Genomic DNA, 23,457 nt, shown 5'->3' with positions numbered 1-23,457 from the left:
ACCCCCATGCATGCCTGTGCTGTGGGAACAGGGTTTCCTCCTCACCATCCACAGCTCACTCAGTCGAGCACTTTGGTTTTTACCCATTTTCTGATTTACAACAGGCTTTTCTGCATTTTCCTGTAACCAGTACTACTTTGGATGGTAACAATGATGATTTGGGGGAGATGTCGGGAAGAACACACTGCCACAGCCTCCTGAGAGGCTAACCTGCGGCTGACTACCCACATGCCTGCAGCCTCAGGACGGCCAGCTCATACTCACAATGACGGTTCTCACACACTGTGGCTGGCACCCGATGAAAACGGATCTCTTCCCCATGAAGTAAACGGAATAGATGCATTTCCTCGTCTCACTCTGTGAAAGCATAAGGATTCTGTCATCGCTTCAGTTAGGAAGAAAGTTTCCCAGTTTCCATTGCTGAGTGAGTGGGTGACTCCTTTTTTTTTTTTTTTTTTTTCTCTAATATATTCAGGAAAGGGAGGGGTGTGGCTTCTTGGTGCCACTTCATAAGGAAGAAAGCAAGCGAAACCCACTGTGCTGGGTGCTGCAGGCCCAGTGGAAAACCCAAAGTCATGCTAGAAAGCTGTGTTCTCTGAGCAGGACGTTTCTCTAAAGACTAAATCAATTCCAGAAGAATCAAAAAATAAGTCAGATAGAAATATTCTTCCAGCCCCATAAACTCATTAAACTTAAGCTTTAATTTGACTGATTTACAGTTTCCCAAATCCGAGAAAGAATTGTTTGCTCATCAAGATTTATAATATACAATATCAATTAAAACCCCAAACCCAAGTGAGAGATTCCATATTCACCGTTCATCATGGATTATTATCACTATGCTATGGAAACACACAATGTTTATTCTTTGTAATGATCGTTAACAGAAGTAGCTTTTGTATAAAAACAAGCTATAAGAAATAGATGTGTAATTAATTTAAGATGTGCCTATGTTTTTCCATGTTTATATCTGTTTCCTTGAGAAGGTCAGTCATGTCTTCAATTATAAAAGGAAACCAGGTAGGTGGAGCGTTTCAGGCTGGTTACGGGGACTGTCTTCTATGATAGAAGATTTTGCTATTGTTCTTAACTGGCTAATACAAAAGGTGCAGAAAGTGAAAAATACTTTCGTGCATTGCATGTTGGTTTCTGAACACATTTCTATTCTTATTACTAATTGTTTTATTTAATATGTATTTACATTTCTAACATTAATATTAATTATTGATAACATTAATTATAAGTACATATTAATTATACAACAAATGCACTGACTATACTAAGTTAACCAACAATATAATTAATAATAGATATTATATTATTAATATTTAACAGGTTATTATTTATTTCTATTTCAATTAATAATCTAAATAAATTAGATTAATTTTTAAGATAACTTAATTATTAAAATTCCCCTTAGTCCCTCAAAGACTGCATTTAAGGCTATGAAGATGCATACCAATGGGGAGAAGGGTCATCAAAATGTTTTCTCTGGGCACGACACAGCTGCTGCCATCATGAACTTACAGTAGTGATGGTTGCTTGACAAGACTGGGCCTGTCAACAGTCAGTCAGTGATGGGGGAGGAGCCTATGGGTCCTACCCCTCCCAAGGAAACTAAGGATGGATGGCTGAGAGTCATTGTCTTCAGTTGTGTCTCTGCTGCTGGGCCTACCCGGCTCTGAGAACAGTCCCATATCCACTGCCACATTAACATCCCTGGTTAAACTCAGTGGGACAAAAGCAAAAGCCGTGATTTGGGAAAGGGGTGTGTGTGTGTGTGTGTGTGTGTGTGTGTGTAGGCTGACATGGGTGGGGGTGAGTTTAGTTAGATTTTTTTTTAAATATATGTATAGAACTGCCAAAGAATAAGTCTCATCGACAGAAAAAACAAGTAAAATTTAAAATAAACTAAAAAAGGAAGTGTGTAGAGTGCTAGCATCCCTTACTCCCCCATTTGGCTTGCTTCTTGACCACGGATGTGAGGCCCAGAGGCCTCAAACTCCTGTTGCTTTTCTAAAAAAAAAAAGCACCCTGTATAGAATTAAACCTTGGAGGGGGGAGGGCAGAAGAAAACACTCTCCAGTTTGGACTCTCTTACCTAGACGCTGGTTTTGTTTTGTTTTGGTTTCTTTAAACCAAATCAGGTAAGTACTTACACGTGGTTTTGTCTCGAGCGGGCAGAGTGTTTGCTGGGAACACTTTCCACACTTCCCCTTGGTAAAAAATGTAGAGACAAAGAAGACACATCAAAGTGATTAATTTCAGTGCAAAATGAGGCCACAAATGAGAGCTTGAGATACAGGTTTTAGAGAGCGGAGCTGACAAGCAGGGTGAGACCACCTTAAGATTCTCTGAGCCATGTTCTTGACTCCAAGTCTTGAATATCTGAACACTGCTTTCTCCCATAGTTGTCCTCAGAACCTAATAATGTTTGAGACCACGGAAGGCATCACTCATTTAAATATGAACTCTTAAGCACTAATTTATTGATGCACGGGAACCCTTGTTCAGACACAGACACAGACACAAATGATGAGTCACACACGGTGCCTGCCTTCACAAGACATGGTGGAGCTGAGGGCTACAGCTGTGGGACCCTGAAATAACACACATAAAGCACAGAAGGCAGAAGAGCAGAAACTTCTCAGTGTCATCTTCTAGATCAGGAGAAGGTCTGGCTATTGGGACCAACAGTATAGCGCCACTGTCATGTCTCTGTTTCTAGGGCCAGACTGCCCAGATTTGAGTCCCTTCTCTGCCACCTGCTATTGGGTGAATAAACCTCCCTTATGCTCATTTTCTCATCTGTAAATTGGAATGAGTCAGAGTCCTTACTTTCTAGGGTATTGTGAGGATCGTATGGGTTAATCCATGTAAATGTTTAGAGTGATGCTATGAAGGTATCAAATAGCTAATACATAGTAGCTGTGTTACTATTCTCAAAGGATACCACAACTGCCTCTCAGCCTGCAGTGACAAGCTTGCACCACTGCATGGGTAGGTATCACACTGAATTCACACTGAGTTCTATACGACTTTTCTGGTTGACTAGCCTTAATCAATACCTATGACGGGTGAAGCATGGACCTCTCCCTGGTATGGTTTCTCTTTACAAGGGAGCCAGGGCCTCAGAATTCTGCTCACCACGGTCATCCAGCTAACCTTCCCCAGGCATGCTAGGTACAAGCCATCCCAGGAGATGATGAGCCTGTGGACTTCAGGTTGTGTCTCACTCACCTTAGTAATCTACACCCTTGAGTTCTCTTTGGTACATTAGAGATGCTAACTCCATAGGCTCTTTCTCAGTACACGGGATTGAACCGAGAGCCTCATGTGTACCAACCAAGTGCCTCAACCCCAGTCACAACAAATGAGGGAGTTTTGAACTAAACCGAGATAATCTCATAGAAAATGATTAAGTTTAAAATTATTATTGTTATCTAAACATTTTCATCACATTTTGTGTGTATGTGCAAGTGCATGCATATGTAGTGTGTCTCCCTCTGTGTGTGTGTGGGTAGGTGACTGTACATGTGTGGAAGATAACTTGCAGAATTCATTTCTATCTTTTTACCACCTGGGTCTTGAGGATTGGTTTCAGGTCGCCAGGCTTTGTAGCAAGCATCTTTACCCCTTGTCCCATGTTTAAAATTAAAAATAAACTCTGTGTGTGTGTGTGTGTGTGTGTGTGTGTGTGGCTGGAGAGATGGCTCAGCTATTAAAAGCACTGGCTACTCTCCCAGAGGACCTGAGTTCAATTCCCAGTACTCACATGACAGCTCACAACTATCTGTAACTCTAGTTCCAGGGGGTCAGACACCTTCACACAGGCATACATGCAGTTAAAACAGAAATGTCCATAAAAAGAAAAACCCATCACCCGTTATCCTCATCACTGGCCCTGATGTAACTTACTCTCACAATAATGGTTTCATTATTGTCACACCTATTCTTCTTGATTTCCAGAACTTTCTCCAGACCATGGATCACACCTTTGTCAGTGGCCACATTGGTGTAGTTTATTGGAGCTTCATTTACATACAGCTGTGAGCAAGAGAATCAGATATGGTTTTATTATGGTTAGATTAGAGAAGATGCAGAGGATGGGAAATGAAGGCCCCAGTATAACAACGGTCTAGGAAATAATCCAGTTTCACCTGAAAGTAGCACAATGTAGTTGACAGAGCTCTGGCTTGGAAGAGGGGAGTCTGAATCATAGTCCTGAATCTGGTACCACGAAGCTGTGTGATACTGGGTCAATTGCTTTCCTGAACCTCAACACTTTTTTTTTTGTAAAAGGAAAACATTCTGAATTATTGCTAGGGTATTATTTGTCTATGAAATTAATTGGTTTATGTTTGATTAAAAATTACTTCCTAGGGACTGGAGAGGTAGCTCTTCCAAAGGACCTGGGTTCAATTCCCAGTACCCACATGGCAGCTCACAACTGTTGGCAATTCCAGTTCCAGGGCTGTTTGCAACTCCAGTTCCAGGGGATCTGACACCCTCAAACAGACGTACATAGAGGCAGAACACCAATGCACATAAAATTAAAAAAACTACTGCAAGCTGGCTTTATGGACATACTCATCTGTACTGCAGTCTGGTGGTCCACAAGGTGTGGGTGCTTCCCCTAAGACGTGGAGAATGCAGTGCATCCTTCCAGTATATCTATAACTTGCAACTAATTTGCCAGCAACTAAAGGACTAAAGGACTAAAGGACAGCGAGCATGGAGAGGGACAAAACTTATTCCATGGGACATATAATACATTATTCTGCAATGAGGACTTAAAATTCATAAGACAACAAGCATCATCAATACTTCTTACTGTTGAAATTGATACGGAATACCATCGTCTCTTATGAGTGGCTGGCAGTGAAGTGGTCTTCTGTTTGGATGCTGGGGGAAGTGAGAATTGAGCTTTGCATTGCTGTTTCAAGGTCCAGGGACATTGGGAGCATCCCAAGGAAAACTCATTTAGTCTCAAATGGTGATTAGAGCACAAGTTTCCAGAATTCCAAGATGTTGAGCTATTTTTGAATATAATGATAGCAGAACATTGGATGCATTCCTACTTAATTTGGCATGTAAAGAGTCTGAATCATTCCCATCATGAGATATAGCTAGAGAATTAAGGGTTGCATTGAAAATGTTATATAAACACACCTACTCAATTAGAAAGCATTCTCTCCCTACTTCCATTTCAACAAAGAGAGTGAAAGGAATGCGTCCATTGTCTTTATTTTTGCTCTAAATCAGGAAATTTATGGGCGAATAGAGAATGAACCATAGTACTGAAAATAACTCAGCTCACAGCATCTGAATATTCATCTCTACCTGATGAAACAAAGAAGATAACTAAAAACAATAAGAAAAAAGAAAGCTTCCTATCAATAAGATAAATGCTATTCCTGGAAAACGTATTTAGTGAAATTCTGAACACTGATATGGAATCAGAAAAATGGTTGGAATCAAATTATTCTCCAAATAATGAAGAAAGTAAAGGATCCCTTTAAAAAGTCTATAGCTAGATTTTTTTTTTTTACATAGAAGTTTTTTAACATTTACGTAAAAATTTACTTAGTGCAATGATGGCATTAGTGAAGAAAATTTTAAAGGAACAAATTATTAATGCTTCTAAGATTGCACAATCAAATTCTCACTCAATATAGTGTGCTTGTATTCTTCAGCTGCCCTGCCCCATCTTGAAAGCTTTACATCAGAACCCATAGGTAACAGTGAGAGAGATGGGAGGGGGAACCTGGCCTAGTGTGGACTTTTGAAACTTTAAAACTTATCGCCACTGAAACACCTTCTCCAACAAGGCCACACCTCCTCCAACAAGATCATACCTCCTAATCCTTTACAAACAGTACCAATACCTGGGGACCAAGCATTCAAACATATGATCCAATGGGAGGCATTCTGATTCAAATCACTACATTGCTCTCCTTGACCCCCATAATCCTACAGCTATATCATAATGCAAAATGCATTCAGCCCAACTTCCAAAGTCTGTATAGTCTTTCAGTCTTAAGACCATTTAAAAGTCAAGAGTCAAAGTCTCTTCTGAGACTGAAGGCCATCTCTTAACTCTATGGAATCTATATGGCATCCATAGCACCATATGAAAGCAAAAATAAAAAGCAAATCACATATTTCCAACATACAATGGCACAGAATATCCATTACCACTCCAAAGGGAGGAAAGGGAGCATAGTGAGGAAATACTGGACCAAAGCAAGACCAAAGAAACCCAGCAGGAAAATGCCAGATTCTGTCCTAGCTTGCTCAGGTCCCACTCTTTCCGACTATGTTGACCGCAACACACTCTCCTCCCTTGGGTTGGTTCTGCACTCTGTCTGCAGCTTTCCTCAGCAGCTCTCCTCATCTCTGGCATTCCGATATCTCGGGGTTTCCAACACAGTCCAGGCTTCACCTTCACAGCTTCAAACAGTGGTCTCCCTGGGCCTCTATCAGGGACTCCACGGATACATGCCTGGCCTCAGCGGCTTTTCTTAACTAAGGAGGAAGATTCCCAAACCCCCTTTCTTGTAACTTCCTTGATAAGGCCAGAACCATGTGGCCACAGCTGCCAAGTTCACTTGCTGAGGCTGGAACCTGACTGCCTTCATGATTTACACTCACAGCAGCTTTCCATTGTCCATGGTTTCCTTTGCTGCTGAAGTTTTCCTCTAATTCCTTTTCACAAGCTGGAAGCTTGGCTGGGTGAGGTCTTGCCTTGAGAGCACCACTCTCTTTCATCCAGTTGGAATCAGGCCTTTCTTGAACTTTTTATTTCCTGGAGCACAGGACTTGGCTCCTATATTACATTTCACACTGTTTTTTTTTTTTTTTCTCCTCAAACTGTCCATCTTGTTTTTCTTTTCAGCTTATTTACTCCTCTTCATTGAAGAGCTGCATAAGAGTGACCACTAATAACCCCATAAGCCTCAATTAAGGAATTGAATAATAATAATAATAATTATTATTTACCCAAAGTTCCAAAGTCTTCCATATTCTTCCAAATAATAGCATGGTCAGGCCTATCGCAGCAATATACCATTTTCTGGTGCAAATGTCTGTCCTATTTACTGTTCAATTTTTGCAAAGAGACACCATGATCATAGCAACTCATATAAAAGCAAGCATTTAATTGGGAACTTGCTTACAGTTTTAGAGAGTTAGCTCATGATTATCATGGTGGGAAGCAGGAAGGCATGGCGCTGGAGCAGTAACTGAGAGGCTTATATCCTGGCCCATAGGCAACAGTGGGGGGAAGAGAGAGAGAGAGAGAGAGAGAGAGAGAGAGAGAGAGATTGAGGAGCTGGGCCACACTATTCTAACTAACTGGGGACCAAGCATCCAAATAGATGAATCTATGGGGCCATTCTCATTCAAACCACAACACTCAAGACTACCCTAGAATGGCCCCAAACTTGTGATTCTTCTTCCTCAGCCTCTGTGCTGCCTAGTTTGTAAATCAGTTTGACATAAGGTAGGGTCATCTAGAAGGCAGAATCTTAATGAAGAAAATGCCTCTATAGGATTGGCCTGGAGGCAAGTATGTAGGGTATTTTCTTGATTGATGATTGATGTGGGAGGACCCAGAACATTGTGGGTGGTACCACGCCTGGGCAGGTGGTCCTCAGGTGTATAAGAAAACAAACTGAGCAAGCCAGAAGCAAGCCAGTAAGCAGCATTCCTCTGTAGCCTCTGCTTCAGATCCTGCCTTACCCTCTCTCAGTGATGGACTGTTACCTGAAAGCATAAAGTGAAATAAACCCTTTTCTCCAAGTTACTTTTGGTCATGCCATTTTTTAAACCTCCTTAAGATGGCCTCCATAGTCCTAGGATTACAGGCACATAATACACTTGACTCTTTATTGACTCTTAAATCATATTTAAAAATAATTTTTCCTTCTGAGAATTCATTATAGAATTATATTGTTTCTTATTAAATTTTCATACAGTTTTAAGATATGGCATTTGAACTACATGAGCAGAATTTCATATTACAGCTATAATAACTAGCTTCATGAAATCTCTTTTAGGAATGCTAACCATTTAACTATTCAGGCACTGTGTGAGGCAATCACTGCAATCTAGTATGGTGGCTGGTGCATCCCGGTGATTGTATAATATTAATGCTAATTTGTTTGACTCTTGAGAGCCTCATGCATATCATCAGACTCCTGACTTCCTGAAGCCAGGGCCACATCCTGCAGGTCATTTTGAAAAGCAAAGTTCCCTTCCATCTTGGAAACTGAAGTCTGTTGGGTTTGTGGTACCAGTGCTTAAGAGTCCTTATTACTGCTGGGATTCAAACACCACAGTCAGTAGGGATACACTGGTTGTGATGGTTTGTATATACTTGGCCCAGAGAATGGCACTATTAGGAGGTATGACCTTGTTGGAGCAGGTGTGTCACTGTGGGCATGGGTATAAGACCCTCATCCTAGCTGCCTGGAAGCCAGTCTTCTCCTAGCAGGCTTCGGATGAAGATATTGTGCTCTCAGCTTCCCCTGTATCATGATTGCCTGGATACTGCCATGCTACTGCCTTGATGATACTGGACTGAATCTCTGAACCTGTAAGCCAGCCCCAATGAAACAATGTCCTTATAAGAGTTGCCTTGGTCATGGTGTTTGTTCACAGCAAGAAGACCCTAACTAAGACACCAATTATCTGAAGGCTGATCACAGGACAAGCAAGTGGGAGATTGACTATGTAATTTATCCACTGCTTTCTGATTCAATAGAAACAACTTTTTCTTATCGAAAAGGCTTAGAAGTACTGGAGGTATTCTTTGGTACAGAGATGAGGGTTGATAGTAAGTAATGGAGACACCTGTTCTTGAGTTTTGTTAAAAAGATGTTACCTGGTCATTGTGGAGAAAGAAGGCGAGGAGGTAGGAGAACCCCAGCATGGTCTCTCGGTGCATGCCATTGTGCAAGTCATTCTTCAGGAGCTTTTCCCCCAGGACCACATGGTATCGGAGAATGTCTTCCTTCTGTACCACACATACAAGGAAAAGTCAGCCAGTGAACTGGCCACTTGGCTATACTTTGCTCTACTGTGCCAGAACCATGGGGTTGCAAAGCAGTGGCTTATCCATGAGCAAGACATCAGGGCTCAGAAGTGTTAGGTAAGAAGGAGAACTGGGAATTTCCAGAATATCTAGATGGCATAATCAAAGTGGTGAGAAGATTTTAAAAATGATTTCTTTAAGATTACAAATATTTCAGCTTCAAAATGTCAACATAAGATGAATTTTAAGCAGTTAGTGTCAAAAGTTACAGATTTCTGGGTAAAATAGAAAATAATATGAGGGATGTGAATATGAAAATAATTCTAAGTATTTTAATTATTACTAAAACAAAATACCCCCAAGTAGAAATATGCATTTAAGAACACTACCCAAAATAGCTTCAATCTTTTATATTGATGCAAAGACTTTTGGAATTAAAAAAAATTTTTTTGCAGTGCCAAAGGGGTATTTTTTTTTCCTGGTGTTAAAAAAATGACACCGTAGAGAAATCTACAAACAAATGCACAGTGGTTTCCGCCTACGTAAGTGGTTTGGACTATAATTATGAACGTTTCTTTGATATGAAGATTAGTATTTTCAGTTGATTTTTATTTTGTATCCCTAATGAGATGTTAAAGCCATTTTTCTACACATAAAAGAGAACACATGCTTTAATAAACACTAGGTAAATGTCTTCAACTTACTTTTTTTTTGTTAAATATTTTAGTTTGTCTCTGTCTCCTCTGTCTGTCTGTCTGTCTCTCTGTCTCTGTCTCTCTGTCTCTCTGTCTCTCAGTCTCTCTCTCTCTCTCTCTGTGTGTGTGTGTGTGTGTGTGTGTGTGTGTGTGTGTGTGTGTGTGGTGTTCATGGCAGCTGTGACATGGGGGCGGTTTGTGACATGCTTGGATCACAATTAAGTATCCAGAGCTGGATGAACAGGTTTTGACAAAACCATGAAATAGTATATGACTAATGGGTCAATAATGATGATGCTTGAGAGCTGGTTCAGTTCCCAATCTCCCTATCAGGCAGCTCACAACCATCTGTAACTCCAGATCCAGGGGAGATATAACACCTTTGGATGTAACACCTCTGGCCTCTGTAGGCATCTGTACTCATGTATACACACACACACACACACACACACACACACACACACACACAAACACAAACACACACACACCCCATTAAGAATAATTTTTTTTCTGGTTTTTTGAAGCAAGGCTTCTCTGCATAGCTCTGGCTGTATGGAAACTAGCTCTGTAGATCAGGCTGGCCTTAAGCTCAGAGATTTGCCTGCCTCTGTCTTTTGAGTGCTGGGATTATAGGTGTGTGCCCACTGCCCAGCCTAAAATGTTGACTGCTTAGAGAGAAAACGTTGACTGCTGGGACTGACACTTACTAGAGAGGTGACTTTCTTCTCCCTGATATAATTTTCGATGGCTTCATTGTTTGGCACAAACACAGTATAAGCATCTGCAGCTTCGATTGCACTTGCCAGATTGTATTGCTGCAAAGCAAAGACAGGACAGCCAGTGAGAGGCTCCAATTTCCAGACAGCTTGACAAGATGTTATGCAGAGAACATGGTACTTACAATGATGTAGCCTCGGAAGATGGAATAGTCAGGCATCTGCTCCAGACGGGTGAGTAGACTTGGTAAGGAGCCAGTTAGACCTCTTTGGGGGACTAGCACCTGGCAAAAGAAACCCCAAAACTCTAGTTAGGAAATTTTGGTACCATTGCTGTTCATTAGTAACTATGGAAGTCCTGTTGGCTTCTTCGGGGAGTTAAACAAATTTTCTGAAAACATTTTGATTATTTATAGAACAAGTTATTCCAGGACGCAAAGTCTGGAATGAACTTAGAAATGTTAGTTCAATATTAAATCTTCCCCTTAATTTGTTCTCCATTTAGAGAAAATTTCATCTTTACAAAAGATTTTATGGATACTGCTAAGGAATCCCTTCTAACTTTCATTAAATTATCCTGTTAGTTCTTTGCTTATTATCCCGGGAACCTTAAGTCTACTATAAGCCAGTGACCTAAATATGCCTGTAAAAATGCTTTGCTGGATAAAAATAAAACAGACAGGGCATTTTAACATGAATAGTTAGATATCTGTCCCACCTCTCTCTCTCTCTCTCTCTCTGTGTGTGTGTGTGTGTGTGTGTGAGAGAGAGAGAGAGAGAGAGAGAGAGAGAGAGAGAGAGAGAGATCAGGTTCTAGAGCTCAGAGCCTTGTGCAGACAAGGCCAATAACAGATATTGCTGATACATTCCCCCAGCTATTTGATCCCCTCCTTTTTTCTTCCTACTTTTGAAACAGAATCTTGCCATGTAGTCCAGGCTGACTTTAAACTTTCTGTGGTCCTCCTGATTTAGCTTCTTGAATGCTGGGATTACAGCATGTGTTACTCCATCCCGTCTGACTTTTTTTTTTTTTTCAGAGTCTCAGTCTTTAATCTAAGCAGGTCCTCACACACATGAAACCACGCACTCTCGGACGTTCAGATCTTGTTGAAATCTGTGATGTCGACACTGCACATGCTCCTCAAACTTGGTGATCTCCTCCTCTAGCAAGTCGGTGCCCACTTTGCCATCCTCCGCCACATACTGAATCTGCAGCTTCCGGATACCATAGCCAACAGGCACGAGCTTGGAGGCTCCCCAAACTAGCCCGTCCAATTGGATGGAACGCACACAAGTCTCTAGCTGGGCCATGCCAGTCTCGTCATCCCAAGGTTTAACATCCAAAAGGATGGAGGATTTGGCCACCAGTGTGGGCTTCTTGGCCTTCTTCTCTGTGTACTGGCGTGGCCTCTCCTCCCGTAGTCGGGCAGCCTCCTTATCTTCCTCTTCCTCGTCACTGCTGAACAGGTCAATGTCATTGTCCTCATCGTCCTCTGCTGGTGTGGCTCCCTTCTTGGTTGGGGGCTCCACTTGCTGCATAGGAGAGACATGTTGGGTCTGTGGGGCCGTGGCTCCGGGAGTAGGTGAACTCTTCTCCAGAGAGCTCAGCCGGGCCTCCAACCTGGAAATGGCCTGCTGCAAATCTTGCACCACGCCTCGAAGGTTCTGGTTCTCCACTTCCAGACTGGTAATCCTCACAATGAGCTCACTGTGGTCTCCACCAGGCCCACTGGAGGCTCCAGGGCCTGAGCTCTGGCGGGAGCCAGAGGTCACAGGCCCATTCATCTGCTCGTAGAATCTCCTTTCTGCATCATCATATTTAAGCTTGTCAAACCAGATCTTCTCATGCACTAGAAAGTTTGTAGCCATTTTTCTGACGCCAGCCAAGGACGCAGCAACCAAAAGCTGGGACTGCCGAGCTCAGGACTCCCGTCTGACTTTTTAGTCTCCATTGCCATACATTACATTCTGTTGTAAAGAGTTAACAGCAGCAGATTTCACTGCCTCTCATCCCCCATCTCCCAACTATTTCCTTCGCATTCATACCGACATCTGTCTGGTCCTAGTCTGGCTATAACCCTCTGGCCAAGCTAACTAGTTCTATCTTCTCGTTCTAGAACCTTGTCAAACGGGAAACCCTGAGCGCTGTAACCTTGTTCTTCCCCCACTCAGTCTTGAATTGACACTTATTGGGTGCCTAGCATGGCTAAGGATGTGGAGACGCTGATCTGTTTGAGGCCCGGGTCTCGCCCTCGAAGAACTAAGCACAGGACAGGAGGCGGCACAACACGGACAGCTAGTATAAGCGGAAACCAACTCCCCTGACAGGGGCGGAAGAGGAAGACGGGAAGCCCAGGGGGACTGCCCCAAGCCCTCTTCGTGCCATTGGCTGCCTGGCGTTGAGTATGCAAATGAGGACACGTCACTTCCTATAATACCTGGGCGCCATCTTCTCGCACCTGCCAGTGCGGGGAAGACGGCCGGGTGGTGAGCAGCTCCGACTAAGCGCGCTGAGGAGAGGCTTGAGGGCTTCCCGGGGTAAGTGAAGGTTTGGGGGTTTTGGGGTACGCAGTGGTCAGTGTGTGGCTGGAGGCCGGGAGGGGCTGTGGCGTGAGGAGGCCCGTGTGTGTGACTGGGGCGGCCCCCAACCCCGGGAAGGGCTGAGGCGCGAGGAGACCCGGGAAGGGCTGAGGCGCGAGGCGGTCAGCGTGTGACTGCCCCCTCCCCCAAGGGCTGAGGCGCGAGGCGGCCAGTGTGTGACTGGGGGGCCCGGGAAGGGCTGAGGCGTGTGCTAGGCGGCCAGAGTGTGAGTGGAAGGCCGGGGAAGTATTAGGGAGCGAGGCCCGTGTGTGACTGGAGGCCAGGGGAAGGGCTGAGGTGAGAGGAGTCCCGTGCCTGATTGATTGGAGGCCAGGGAAAGACCCGGGTGCAGGGAGGCAAGCGACTGGAGGCTGGAGGCCTGGGCTGTGAAGACACCCATGGATTATTGGAGGCCTGGGAAAGACTAGGGTGGTCGGTGTGGAACCGAAGGCCAAGGAAAGGGTTGTGGCTCGAGGATGCCGGTGTGCGACTTTAGGCAAGGGAAGGGACTTGGGTGCGAGGAGGCCTGAGTGTGACTGGAGGCAGGGGAAAGGGTTGTGGCACAAGGCAGTCAGTGTGAGACAGGAGGACCTGGGGAAGAGTTGAGGGCATGGTGAGGGAGGTGGTAGGGGGCGGGTACAGGCCAGCTTCCCGTGGCTGAGAACTATGTCACTGAGGCAGAGGCTCCCTTATTGCAGGGCAGAACATTTTGAAAATGTTTCAAGTTCCCGTGGAGAATCTGGATCGCATCAGAAGTATGCGGCTATGGGTGAAGAGCGTCCTTCAGAATATTGGACTCGCCGGCTGCAGAGAATTGTTGAAGGACCTTGAAGGCTTTGGCCCAAGTGACAGATACTTTTATAATACATCTTGGCCAGATATTGCTTCAAGGGAACTTGTCAGGAAGAAAATGAGATACCGACCCAAGCCATACTGCTGTAGCCTCTGCAACTACTCAGCAAATGTGTTTGCGTCTCTCAGAAATCATTTGAATCATTGTCATGAAGATGAGGTGGACCAAGAGCTGCAGATCCAGTGTCCAGATTGCTCATTTGCTTCTCGGCCCGATGTGGTGAGCAGACACTTCTGGTTGTTCCATGAACCTGTTGGGAAAGTTCACAGCCCCAAAGAGAAAGTTCTGGGCAATGGGAAGTCATTGAAGGGTTATATAAAACATTTTACCTGTTTAAAATGTAACTTTTCCAACACTTCCTTCTGTAGCATGAAGAAGCATGTGCTGACCACCCATTTTCATTTTTTACTGAATGCCTACATTGGCCTTCAAACTAAAGAAGACGAGCAGCAGCCAACAGCTGCTGCTCTTTCTGGGGCAAACACTCTACCACCTGAAAGGTTCTATTGTAAAAAGTGTAGTACCACTGTGAGTAGCCAGGAAGAGCTGATGACCCATATTTTAACATCAGATGTACACAAGAATTTGGAGAATAAGTTGAGGTCTGTGATTTCAGAACACAACAAGAGGTCTGGGTTTCTGAAGCAAGTGGCTTTTGCTCCAAAGCCACAGGCAGGCTTGTCCAGACCCCCAAACAGTATTGCTCCACACACAACCACTTCAGCAAAGCCACCTTGGTCCCATCTTGCCTTGTCACAGAACTCTCCAAGTCCAGCCATGGTACTGCCAGCGACTTTGGCCCAACCTGTGACTTTTGCCAATGTACAGACACGGATGGGAGTCCCAGGCTCTTCCTGGAGCCTCACCCATTCTCTGTCTGATACTACTCAATCCCATGTGGCTTTTGTCTCCAGCCCTCTACCTGTTAGCCAAACCAGACTCACACTGCAGCCTTCAGCTCCCTCAACTGTCATTTTCTCAGGCAGGGCTTCACAAAAAAAGCCTGTAGACCCTCCTGCACTACCTGTGAGTCAGCCACTTGGGCCTGTGAATAAGTCTCTTGGAATGAGCAATCGCCTAATGAGCCAAGCCATCCAACCTGGGTTTTTACCCTTAACACAGCCTGTGGGTCCCCCAGTCAGATCAGTGGGGCTTACTAGCAGGCCAGTGGAGGCCACAAGCAGACTGACCAAGCCAGGTACCCCTTCTTCTGGTCTTTCTGTCAGTAATGGGATTCTGCAGACCACATCACCAGGAACTATTTCCATGGGTCAGATGGTCTCATTGGCAGTTCTTCCTGAAGGTCAGATGACCCCTGCTTCTATGATTCCTGTACAGACAGCAGCTTCTGGGCTTCTTCCCAATGGCCAAGCAGTTCAGTCCAGGGTTCTCCATGTAAATCAGACAGTCTCATCACAGGTTCTCTCTTGTCAGACAGTGTCCTTTAGGGTTCTCCCTGCAGATCAATTGGCATCATCTGGGTTTCTGTCCTCCAAACAGCTGGTGGTCTCAGATGTCCCTGTAAACCAGGGTGTGAGCTCTCATATTCCTCTGCTTGGTCAGCCTGTTACATCAGGGGTCCTTCCTGCAGGTCCACCAGTTAGACCCAGTGTGATTCAGCTCAGTCAATCTGTTGGCCCCAGCATGCTTCCAGTGAGCCAGTCAGTGAGAGCTGAAACTTCACAGAATACCATGTTCCTCAAGTCAGGCTCTGGTTTTAAGAAGCTCCTTCCAACAGGAACACAGGTTAATGGGAAGCCCATTTACATGTTGGACCCCATTTCTGCCTCTCTGCCTATTCCTCAGGGTGCTAGCCTCATGACTACCACTCCATCCCAGGTGCCCAACAAACTCCTATCCCCTAGTGTGGGTACACAGATATCCAGTGCTCTACCCAACTTGTCCTCCTCCCAGGGGCTGGTAAGCACTGCAGACCAGAACATACTTGTTCAGGTCTCCTCACCTGAGGTCAAACAAGCCAACCAGTGGAAAATCTGCCCAGTTTGCAAGGTGTTCTTTCCATCTAATGTCTACCAGGCTCACATGGAAGTGGCTCACAAAGAAAGTGAGTTTATCTCCAGTGAGAAACTTGAACCAGTAAATCTGGCAGTGTGTGCACCTTTTCTAAAATGGACTAGAGAGAAGGCCATGCGTTGCCTCTCCTGCAAATGCTTGGTCTCAGAGGAGGAGTTAATGTATCACTTATTTAAACATGGCTTAGAGTGCCTGTTTTGCCCATTTACTTTCTACAACATTCAGGATCTTTTGGAGCACAGCAGAATTAAACACCTTGGGAGGAAGAAGCTGTGTTTGGATTATAGTAACAGGGGCTCCCAATTAAGCCTGGATGCTAATGGCAACCTGTTGTTCCCCCATCTTGATTTCATTATCAGTCTGCCAAAAGAGAAGATTGGAGAACAGGAGATCTGCTTGGCTATTCTTTCAGGCATATACTCCACATCACTGGTGCCCTTGTATGTTAAGGTGAGGCCTCAGGTTAAGGATGTACCTAAGCTCAGTGAACAAGAGCTGACCTGTCCCCTCTGTTTGAGCACATTCATGATAGCCGATGCCTACATGTTACATTTAAAGGACAAACACCATATTATGCCAGTGGCCTATACAGTGCTCAGTTCTCCTGCCTTCAGGTGTGTCCATTGTTGTGGAGTCTATTCTGAAAACCTGACTGTGGCAGCCATCTCACTTCATTTGCTGTATTGTGAATATGCTATTAGAGGTAACAACTCAGACCAGCAAGTTCGGTCCAGTTTTGTTGAGAGCAGTGAACAACAGTTTGTTAATGGGGAAAAGATTCCTGATTCTACCTGTCCTATAAAAAGAAAGTGGCTAGATGGCCATTTGGGGGCAGAAGACCATAGGAGGGATGGGAAAGATTCCTTGCATGTACTAAAGGGTAATGCAGCATCAGGTCCAGAAGAAGGGACCAGTGCTGTGCCTTTGAAGAGACAAAGGAATGAAAGCACAACTCAGAGACCAGTGGTCAATGATGATTTACTTCAGATCCTAGCATTAGATCCCCAAAAATACAAAGACTACCATGAGAAAAAAAAGGAGTTTCTTAAAGATTATTTCCATAAGAAACCATATCCTACCAGAAAAGAAGTAGAACTGTTGTCTTTATTTTTGAAGATGGAAAAAATTAATGTGGCTTTGTTTTTTGAAACAAGAAGATATACCTGCTTGAAAGCAATAGAAGTCCACAGACCCTCAGTACTTCTAGGTTTTGATATGTCTGAACTTAAAAATGTTAAACACAGACTAAACTTTGAACCACAAAACTCAGTTTAAAGTCCTAGGCAGTAGTTTGTGCTGACTTTGGTATCCTCCTTTACTCTGTGTTGCAGGTGCTCAGACATACTTAGGTTAGGAAGTAAATGTTACTCCAAATGTACTGATTCCTGTAGTCCAGTCTCTTAACAGTTATTCCTAAGTGGCTCCCACACGTACCATGTGAATTAAGTTTTAGTATTCCATATATTCCTTATTATTAGTAGCTTCCAAATGATAAAAACATGAAGTCTACAAATACTTGTCTTTTCATTTTCGGAATTTTTGTTTGTTTGTAAATGATTAGTTGAAAGTCAGAGCATTGTTTTGTAGCATTAGAAGCAGCAGCCAAGGATAAAGCAGTGTTTAGAGAAGAGGGCACTGCTATGTATGTGGCTTTCTAAGAACACATTTTTAAATACTAACTTCTGTTAGTATTCGACTCCCATATTATAATTATAATTATATTTTCAGGTTTGTCCTGAAAGCTTAAAAAACACAATTCATAGAAAAACTAAATGTTTTCATTATTAAAAATATCCCCATCTCAGGGTTTGATGTGTAGCTTATGTGTTTTTTTTTTTTATAAGTCAAGTGTTTGAAGGGGCAGCAATACATTCCCTTATGAACTTTATAGTGACATGTCATTTCTTCATTAAAAGATGAAGACAGTTTTTAAGCACTTTTAGAATAGACTTTGAAAAGACAGAGAGTTCTTTCTTACTTAAACTGCTCATAAGCAAGTAAGAAGAAAGGGCCATGGACTCATATATAGAATTCCTGCCCTTGTATATGGATCCTTCCTGAAACAGAGTACAGGTTTCAGGCTTAGGGTGAAAGGGGTAGACTGGGCACTCTGTCTTCATGGTAGGAATAACTTAATAGATGTGTTACAGTTGGGAATATTGGATTTCCTCTGGCCTAGGTATCCAGATGAGTACTTCAGGCATCACTGAGGAATCTGTGTTGCTGCATTACTGTTCCATGGATGTCAAACCCTCTGTTTTCCACACAGTATAAAGCAACAGCATAGTGTATATTATTTAGACCAGCCAGCTTAGGTCTGGAATTAGTGCTCCCTCACACCTATCCCTACTCCACACCTCTGGCAAAACAAACAAACAAGCCCCAAATCTACTTATGAGCAAGAGGGTGTGCTCAGGAAGAAGGAACACAGAGGAAGTATACTTGGTTTTCATTCTGAGGAAGGTGGTAATTGTATCTTTTCCCCATTGGCTGGGGCGTGAACCTCTGCTAGTCTGAGAATTGATGCATAAGAAAATGGAGGAAGGGGAAAGGAGTTATTGCTCCAAGAGGAAAGGATCATTGCTTCAGGCTATCAAACTCTTAGAATAGAAATAGGATCTTTGTGTAAATAGAAGTTTTACTTGAAGTGGAGGCAGGGATTAACTCCTTAACACAAGTTTTATAGTATTTGATAGAAAAAAAAACTTCATTACATATTTCTTAAAAAATCCTTCCTCGTTTTTTCCTTTTAAAACACTCTTTTCTTCAAACTCATTATGGTTTTCTTTTTCTGCCCTATCTTAGAATAAGAAATTGCCATGAGGAGGGAGTAGTACCTGTTTATTAATAGTCAACTCAACTATCCTGTGTTAGGGTCCTAGTATAAAAAAATTGTTACATCTATTTCATTACTATGGTTTAAGGTAAGCTCACCTTCCTAAGGGTGGTTCCTCTGTCAGGAGAATGATCTATCTGCTTTGGAATCATTGCCCTTTGATGTGCAAAGGAGGAGTTTGCCTCCTTTAAGGTGAAGTACCCAGGGTGTGGGGCTCCAGAAAGTATTGCAGTGTTTTAAATGTAGCATTTGCTTGTAATATTTGTAACATACATTTAGGCATTTGTGAATCTTCTTTGACTATTGGAACACATTAGTCAATTCTGAGAACTTGTTACTATTTTTTTTCCTATTTTCAAAGTGTTTACTGTGAATTAAAATTTGTTATACCACTGCCAAAAAATAAAGTTTATTTTGGAACACAGTCTTAGACATTTCTTTTTCATGTTGTCTGAGGCCAGTTTTGTATTACAAAGGCAGAGTCGAATAGTGTCAGAGATCAGGAGACCTAGAAATTTAGTATTTGCTATCTGGTTTCTTTGTAGATTGTTTCTAGCATCTAGATAAGAGGAAGACAAACATTTTTGAGTTTTTGAAAGCTTTCTTCCTTGTATCACTTCTTTCCTCCTTATTATCCTCTTAGGTTTTTATCCTATATTTGAAATATTTTACTTACTGAACTTTACCCTATACCCAAATAAAATGTTCTACATGAGCTCTCCTAAGAGCTCTTACCCTACAACAGCTACATTTGTTCGTGATACATCTGCAGTAGACCTTTTAGATGTGGTGAAGAAAATGGCTAAAGGGGACCGACCCTTCATCCCTTCCACCTGTTCCACGCTGTTCCAGGCTGGATACAGTTCCTTACATTAGTCCTCTATTTCACCTGTCCCTTCACTTGATGCTCTGTAGCTCCCTGTTACTACTAGCTCATTTCTGTACAGCAGTCCTGGCAATGGGACTAGTCACTGTCACCAGTCGCCCTAAATCAACTCTACGCTTACTTCCTCTCACTAACCCACTGGTTCTCCCTATTCCTCAACTCTCCAAGAAAATCACATGGTTTTACTTTTAACAATAATTATTTTCCAAGTCTTTTCAAGAATGCAGACAGCAATTGCATGGTCGATTGCAGCCCAGTAAGTTAAGACTATGTGACCTGAAGACTCTCTCTTCAATGGACCCAGAAGTAACCTCCTCTGACAAAGATCCTCCTCAGCAAAAAACAGCTATAACAACTCTGCCCTACATTTTTATATCCTCTTAGTGTTAAGGATGATAGTTTCCTGTTGAAAGATGATAATTCCTAGTTTCCCTGTGGCCAAACCAAGCAGCTCCAGAGTTAAGGGACTATGATGTAGTAGTTTCCACCCTTGTAAGGATCTGTTTCCCATTGTATGTAGCATTTTGGCATTCATACAAATGGGTGACAAGATGGCCATGAATAAACATGGTCCTTTCTGTGCTGCATAGTTCTATGTCAACTTGACAAGCAAAAGTCATCTGATAGGATGGAATCTCAAATAAATCAGGTTGGAGCCAGGCCTGTAGGCATTTTCTTAATTAGTGATTGGTGGAGCAGGGCCTCACCCATTGTGGGTGGTGCCATCCCTGGGCTGGTGGTCCTGGACTCTATAAGAAAGCAGGCTAAGCAAGCCATGTCAAGAAAGTAAGCAGCACGCCTCCATGGCCTCTGTATCAGCTCCTGCCCCCAGATTCCTGCCCTGTCTCTGACTTGCTTTGATGGTGAGCAGGGAAGCCTAAGCCAAATAAACCCTTTCCTCCCCAGCTGCTTTTTGATCATGGTGTTTCACTGCAGCAATAGAAACCCTAACTAAGACACAACATAAAACCAGACCTAGCCTCTCTTTCTTTTAGCCTTCTGTCTCTATAACTTCCTTAGTATAACAGATCAGAAGAGGGTAGGGTGGGGGACTTTGGATTAGATAGGCATAACAGACTTGAGGGCTGTGAAGAGATGGTTTGCTAGACCTTCATGGCTTTATGTGCATGTTGCAACAATATACACTTATGAAGGCCAGACTTTCAGAAATCTACTTCTTGAGGAGTCTTTAACTCCAGGTGGGTACAAAGCAAGCAAAGTACTGTGGGCTGCACTTCACCTCTGCTCACCTGTTGGCTCCACCTTTATGTCAGCACACAGCCTATACAACCATACATCGTGGTACTAACAAAGGTGGCATGATGCCAGTTGACAAGAGTTCTTGAGGGAGTAGCACAATCCAAGGACTAAGAAGAGAACAATCATGAACTTTTCACGATCACAAAAATTCTTCCTTAGCCCAATTCCTTATTTTGGAGTGTTGTCTCATCTTTAACTCAAGGACAATGTAGCACCCACCATTTTAGTGTTATAAAAAGCAAACGGGACATCGGGTGGGGGTTGATACTTGGCAGAGTGCCTGGAACCTAATGGATCTTTAGAAGTTCCAGTTATACATAGAGCAAGGTGCTGGTTCTCATGAGGGACAGAGATGTGGCCACATGCCTCCAGGATATAGTCACTAAAGGGTCTCAGGAAACAGGTATCAGTATAGGATAATTGGTGGTTATGCCACATCAGCCTCATATAGAAAATCCCATGGGATTTCAAAGGAAGAAGGAAATCAAGCCAGCATTTACCCTTTAGTGGCAATCCTTGAAGTAGAAGGTGTTATTTAATCCTCACAAAAGAAGGTAAATGGACTTGTAGAGGTTATATAGCTAGTCAAAAGCTCAAACTCAGACTATCACTTTAACATATATTCTGTGGACATGGGCTGTGTGGGAAGGCCACAAAAAGGCTGGGACTTAATATCCCATGGTTATAAGCTCAGAGTAAGAGGTGGGTTGAAGTACCATATTACTAAGGAACTTGTGTCTATCTAAAATATGTAAGAAGGGGAAAAAAGGTGAGTGTGTATGTATTTGTGTTTTCTGAGCCAGGAGCTCAACATTTTAAACTGGCTGGCTAAAGATTTTTCTGGATCTGGGGGGTTACAGATCCATTAAGCTATACCCAGCCTTTTATTTGATACTGGATACCTAAATTCAACTCTTCAAGCTTGTGTGACAAGCACTTTACCTACTGAGTCACCTCCCCGGCCCAATTTTATGTTTTTTAAATTAATTTTTTAATAAATTTTAGTACTCTGAAAAGCTAAGGCTAGAAAGAAAAACTATTGATAAACAATGTCACTTGGAATCATAATTTCCTGTAAGTACTAAATCTCTTGCTTAACAGTGTTGTGTTTAAAGTCTCTAGATAATGCAGAATTGCAAGGACTTTGAAAAACATGGAGACTTATGAATAGTCTCTCTTTTGAACAGAAATAGTTGAATTAAGACTTTTGAAAATTGAATATATAAATGCTAATTGAGAACAATTTTAATTAAAATGCAATTAATTAATAGTTCCCCTAGCCTTCTACCTTCTGAACATTTCCAGTGTACAGGAAGTTCCTTTTAAAATGAAGATCCTAATACAGTAACTAGAAATTATGGGTTAGCTTATAAACCCATTTCCTTTAAAAAAAAAATATTTATTTTATGTATGTGAGTACACTGTTGACATCTTCAGACACACCAGAAGAGGGCATTGGATACCATGTGGTTGCTGGGAATTGAACTTAGGACCTCTGGAAGAGCAGTTAGTGTACTGTAACCACTGAGCCATCTCTCCAGCCTCTCCTCCCATTTCCCATTTTTTATTCTTTTTCATACCTATAAATACTAGTGAATTGGAACTTATGTAAAAAATGAAAATCGTACAGTAGTTTTTCTGTGCTTTCTTATTTTTTCTCTTAGCTTTTTCTGTATCCCCCTCCCCCTGTTTTTTTTTTGAGGATACAGTGGTTCAGGGAGGGGAGTGAATAGTGATAACGAATTGCTTTTTCCCTTGTTCTTGATTTTAGACTTGTGCCTCTTAAGATATTTGCATATACAAGAAAGAATATGTATGTGAGGTCACATATGACAGAGGCCCCGCTGCAAATACAGGTGGGGTGAGTTATAGCAAAGTCTGATCGGATGAAGAGAGTCTCCATGAGGTTCTAGAAAAAAAATAATGAAGCACATCAAATGAGCAGCTCCTTTGATAAGTACTGAGGATAAGTACTTTTTACTTGCCCAAGACATCACAGAGGGGAAACAGCCCTGCCTGTTTGTTAAGGGCATCTTTACCTTGTCGATGACGTGGACCAGCCCGTTTGTGGCTGCATTGTCACCGTCCACAATGGACGCCCCCTCGATTGTGATACCCTGCAAGTGCAAACACAGCAGGAGGGTGAGTGTACTTGAGGGTTGCGTTACCTCTAGGGGTTCTACTTCTTGAGCAGCAGTAACCACAGTTTTAGGCCATGAAATCCTTTAAATTGTGACCCGTTAGCTATCACAAACAAATAGACACACATGCATACACACCCAAATGAGACGATGGCTTTCTTTTACATGAGGGATGTACTCTGATTGTCAAGTCTATTCTACTCTTAGTGGACTAAATAAATGTATGGGAAATAGTAACATGGACATCAGTGAGCCAAGGAGATAGCTTGGAGCATCTTGTTCCTTAGCTACCCTCACAGGGAACCAACTCTTGCCAACACTTTGGCCTTGGACTTCCAGAAGCCTTTGTTTTATGGTACTTTTTTCCTTCCTTCCTTCCTTCCTTCCTTCCTTCCTTCCTTCCTTCCTTCCTTCCTTCC

At 42.8% G+C, this 23,457-nt stretch overlaps 1 protein-coding gene and 2 pseudogenes across 2 annotated transcripts in view; 1 reads left to right on the top strand and 2 right to left on the bottom strand.

Annotated features, from left to right (window-relative positions):
- The window catches only part of Stab2 (stabilin 2), a 175,870-nt gene that overhangs the window by 54,785 nt on the left and 97,628 nt on the right, over positions 1–23,457 (bottom strand). The window contains exons 31-37 of the mRNA XM_021204348.2: positions 22,937–23,014; positions 10,634–10,732; positions 10,440–10,547; positions 8,888–9,019; positions 3,919–4,047; positions 2,160–2,216; positions 265–357 (exon numbers count right to left, since the gene is read on the bottom strand). Coding sequence (XP_021060007.1) covers positions 265–357; positions 2,160–2,216; positions 3,919–4,047; positions 8,888–9,019; positions 10,440–10,547; positions 10,634–10,732; positions 22,937–23,014 — 696 coding nt within the window. The remainder of the gene's footprint in view (positions 1–264; positions 358–2,159; positions 2,217–3,918; positions 4,048–8,887; positions 9,020–10,439; positions 10,548–10,633; positions 10,733–22,936; positions 23,015–23,457) is intronic.
- On the bottom strand, positions 11,487–12,371 carry LOC110326178 (annotated as a pseudogene). Its single transcript, XR_002380774.2, has one exon. The product of XR_002380774.2 is annotated as an elongation factor 1-delta pseudogene (transcript).
- Positions 13,711–17,190, top strand: LOC110326690 (annotated as a pseudogene).

Source organism: Mus pahari, chromosome 9, assembly GCF_900095145.1.
Source record: "Mus pahari chromosome 9, PAHARI_EIJ_v1.1, whole genome shotgun sequence".
Classification (NCBI taxonomy): Eukaryota; Metazoa; Chordata; class Mammalia; order Rodentia; family Muridae; genus Mus; species Mus pahari.
This window is presented reverse-complemented; position numbering and strand designations above follow the sequence as displayed.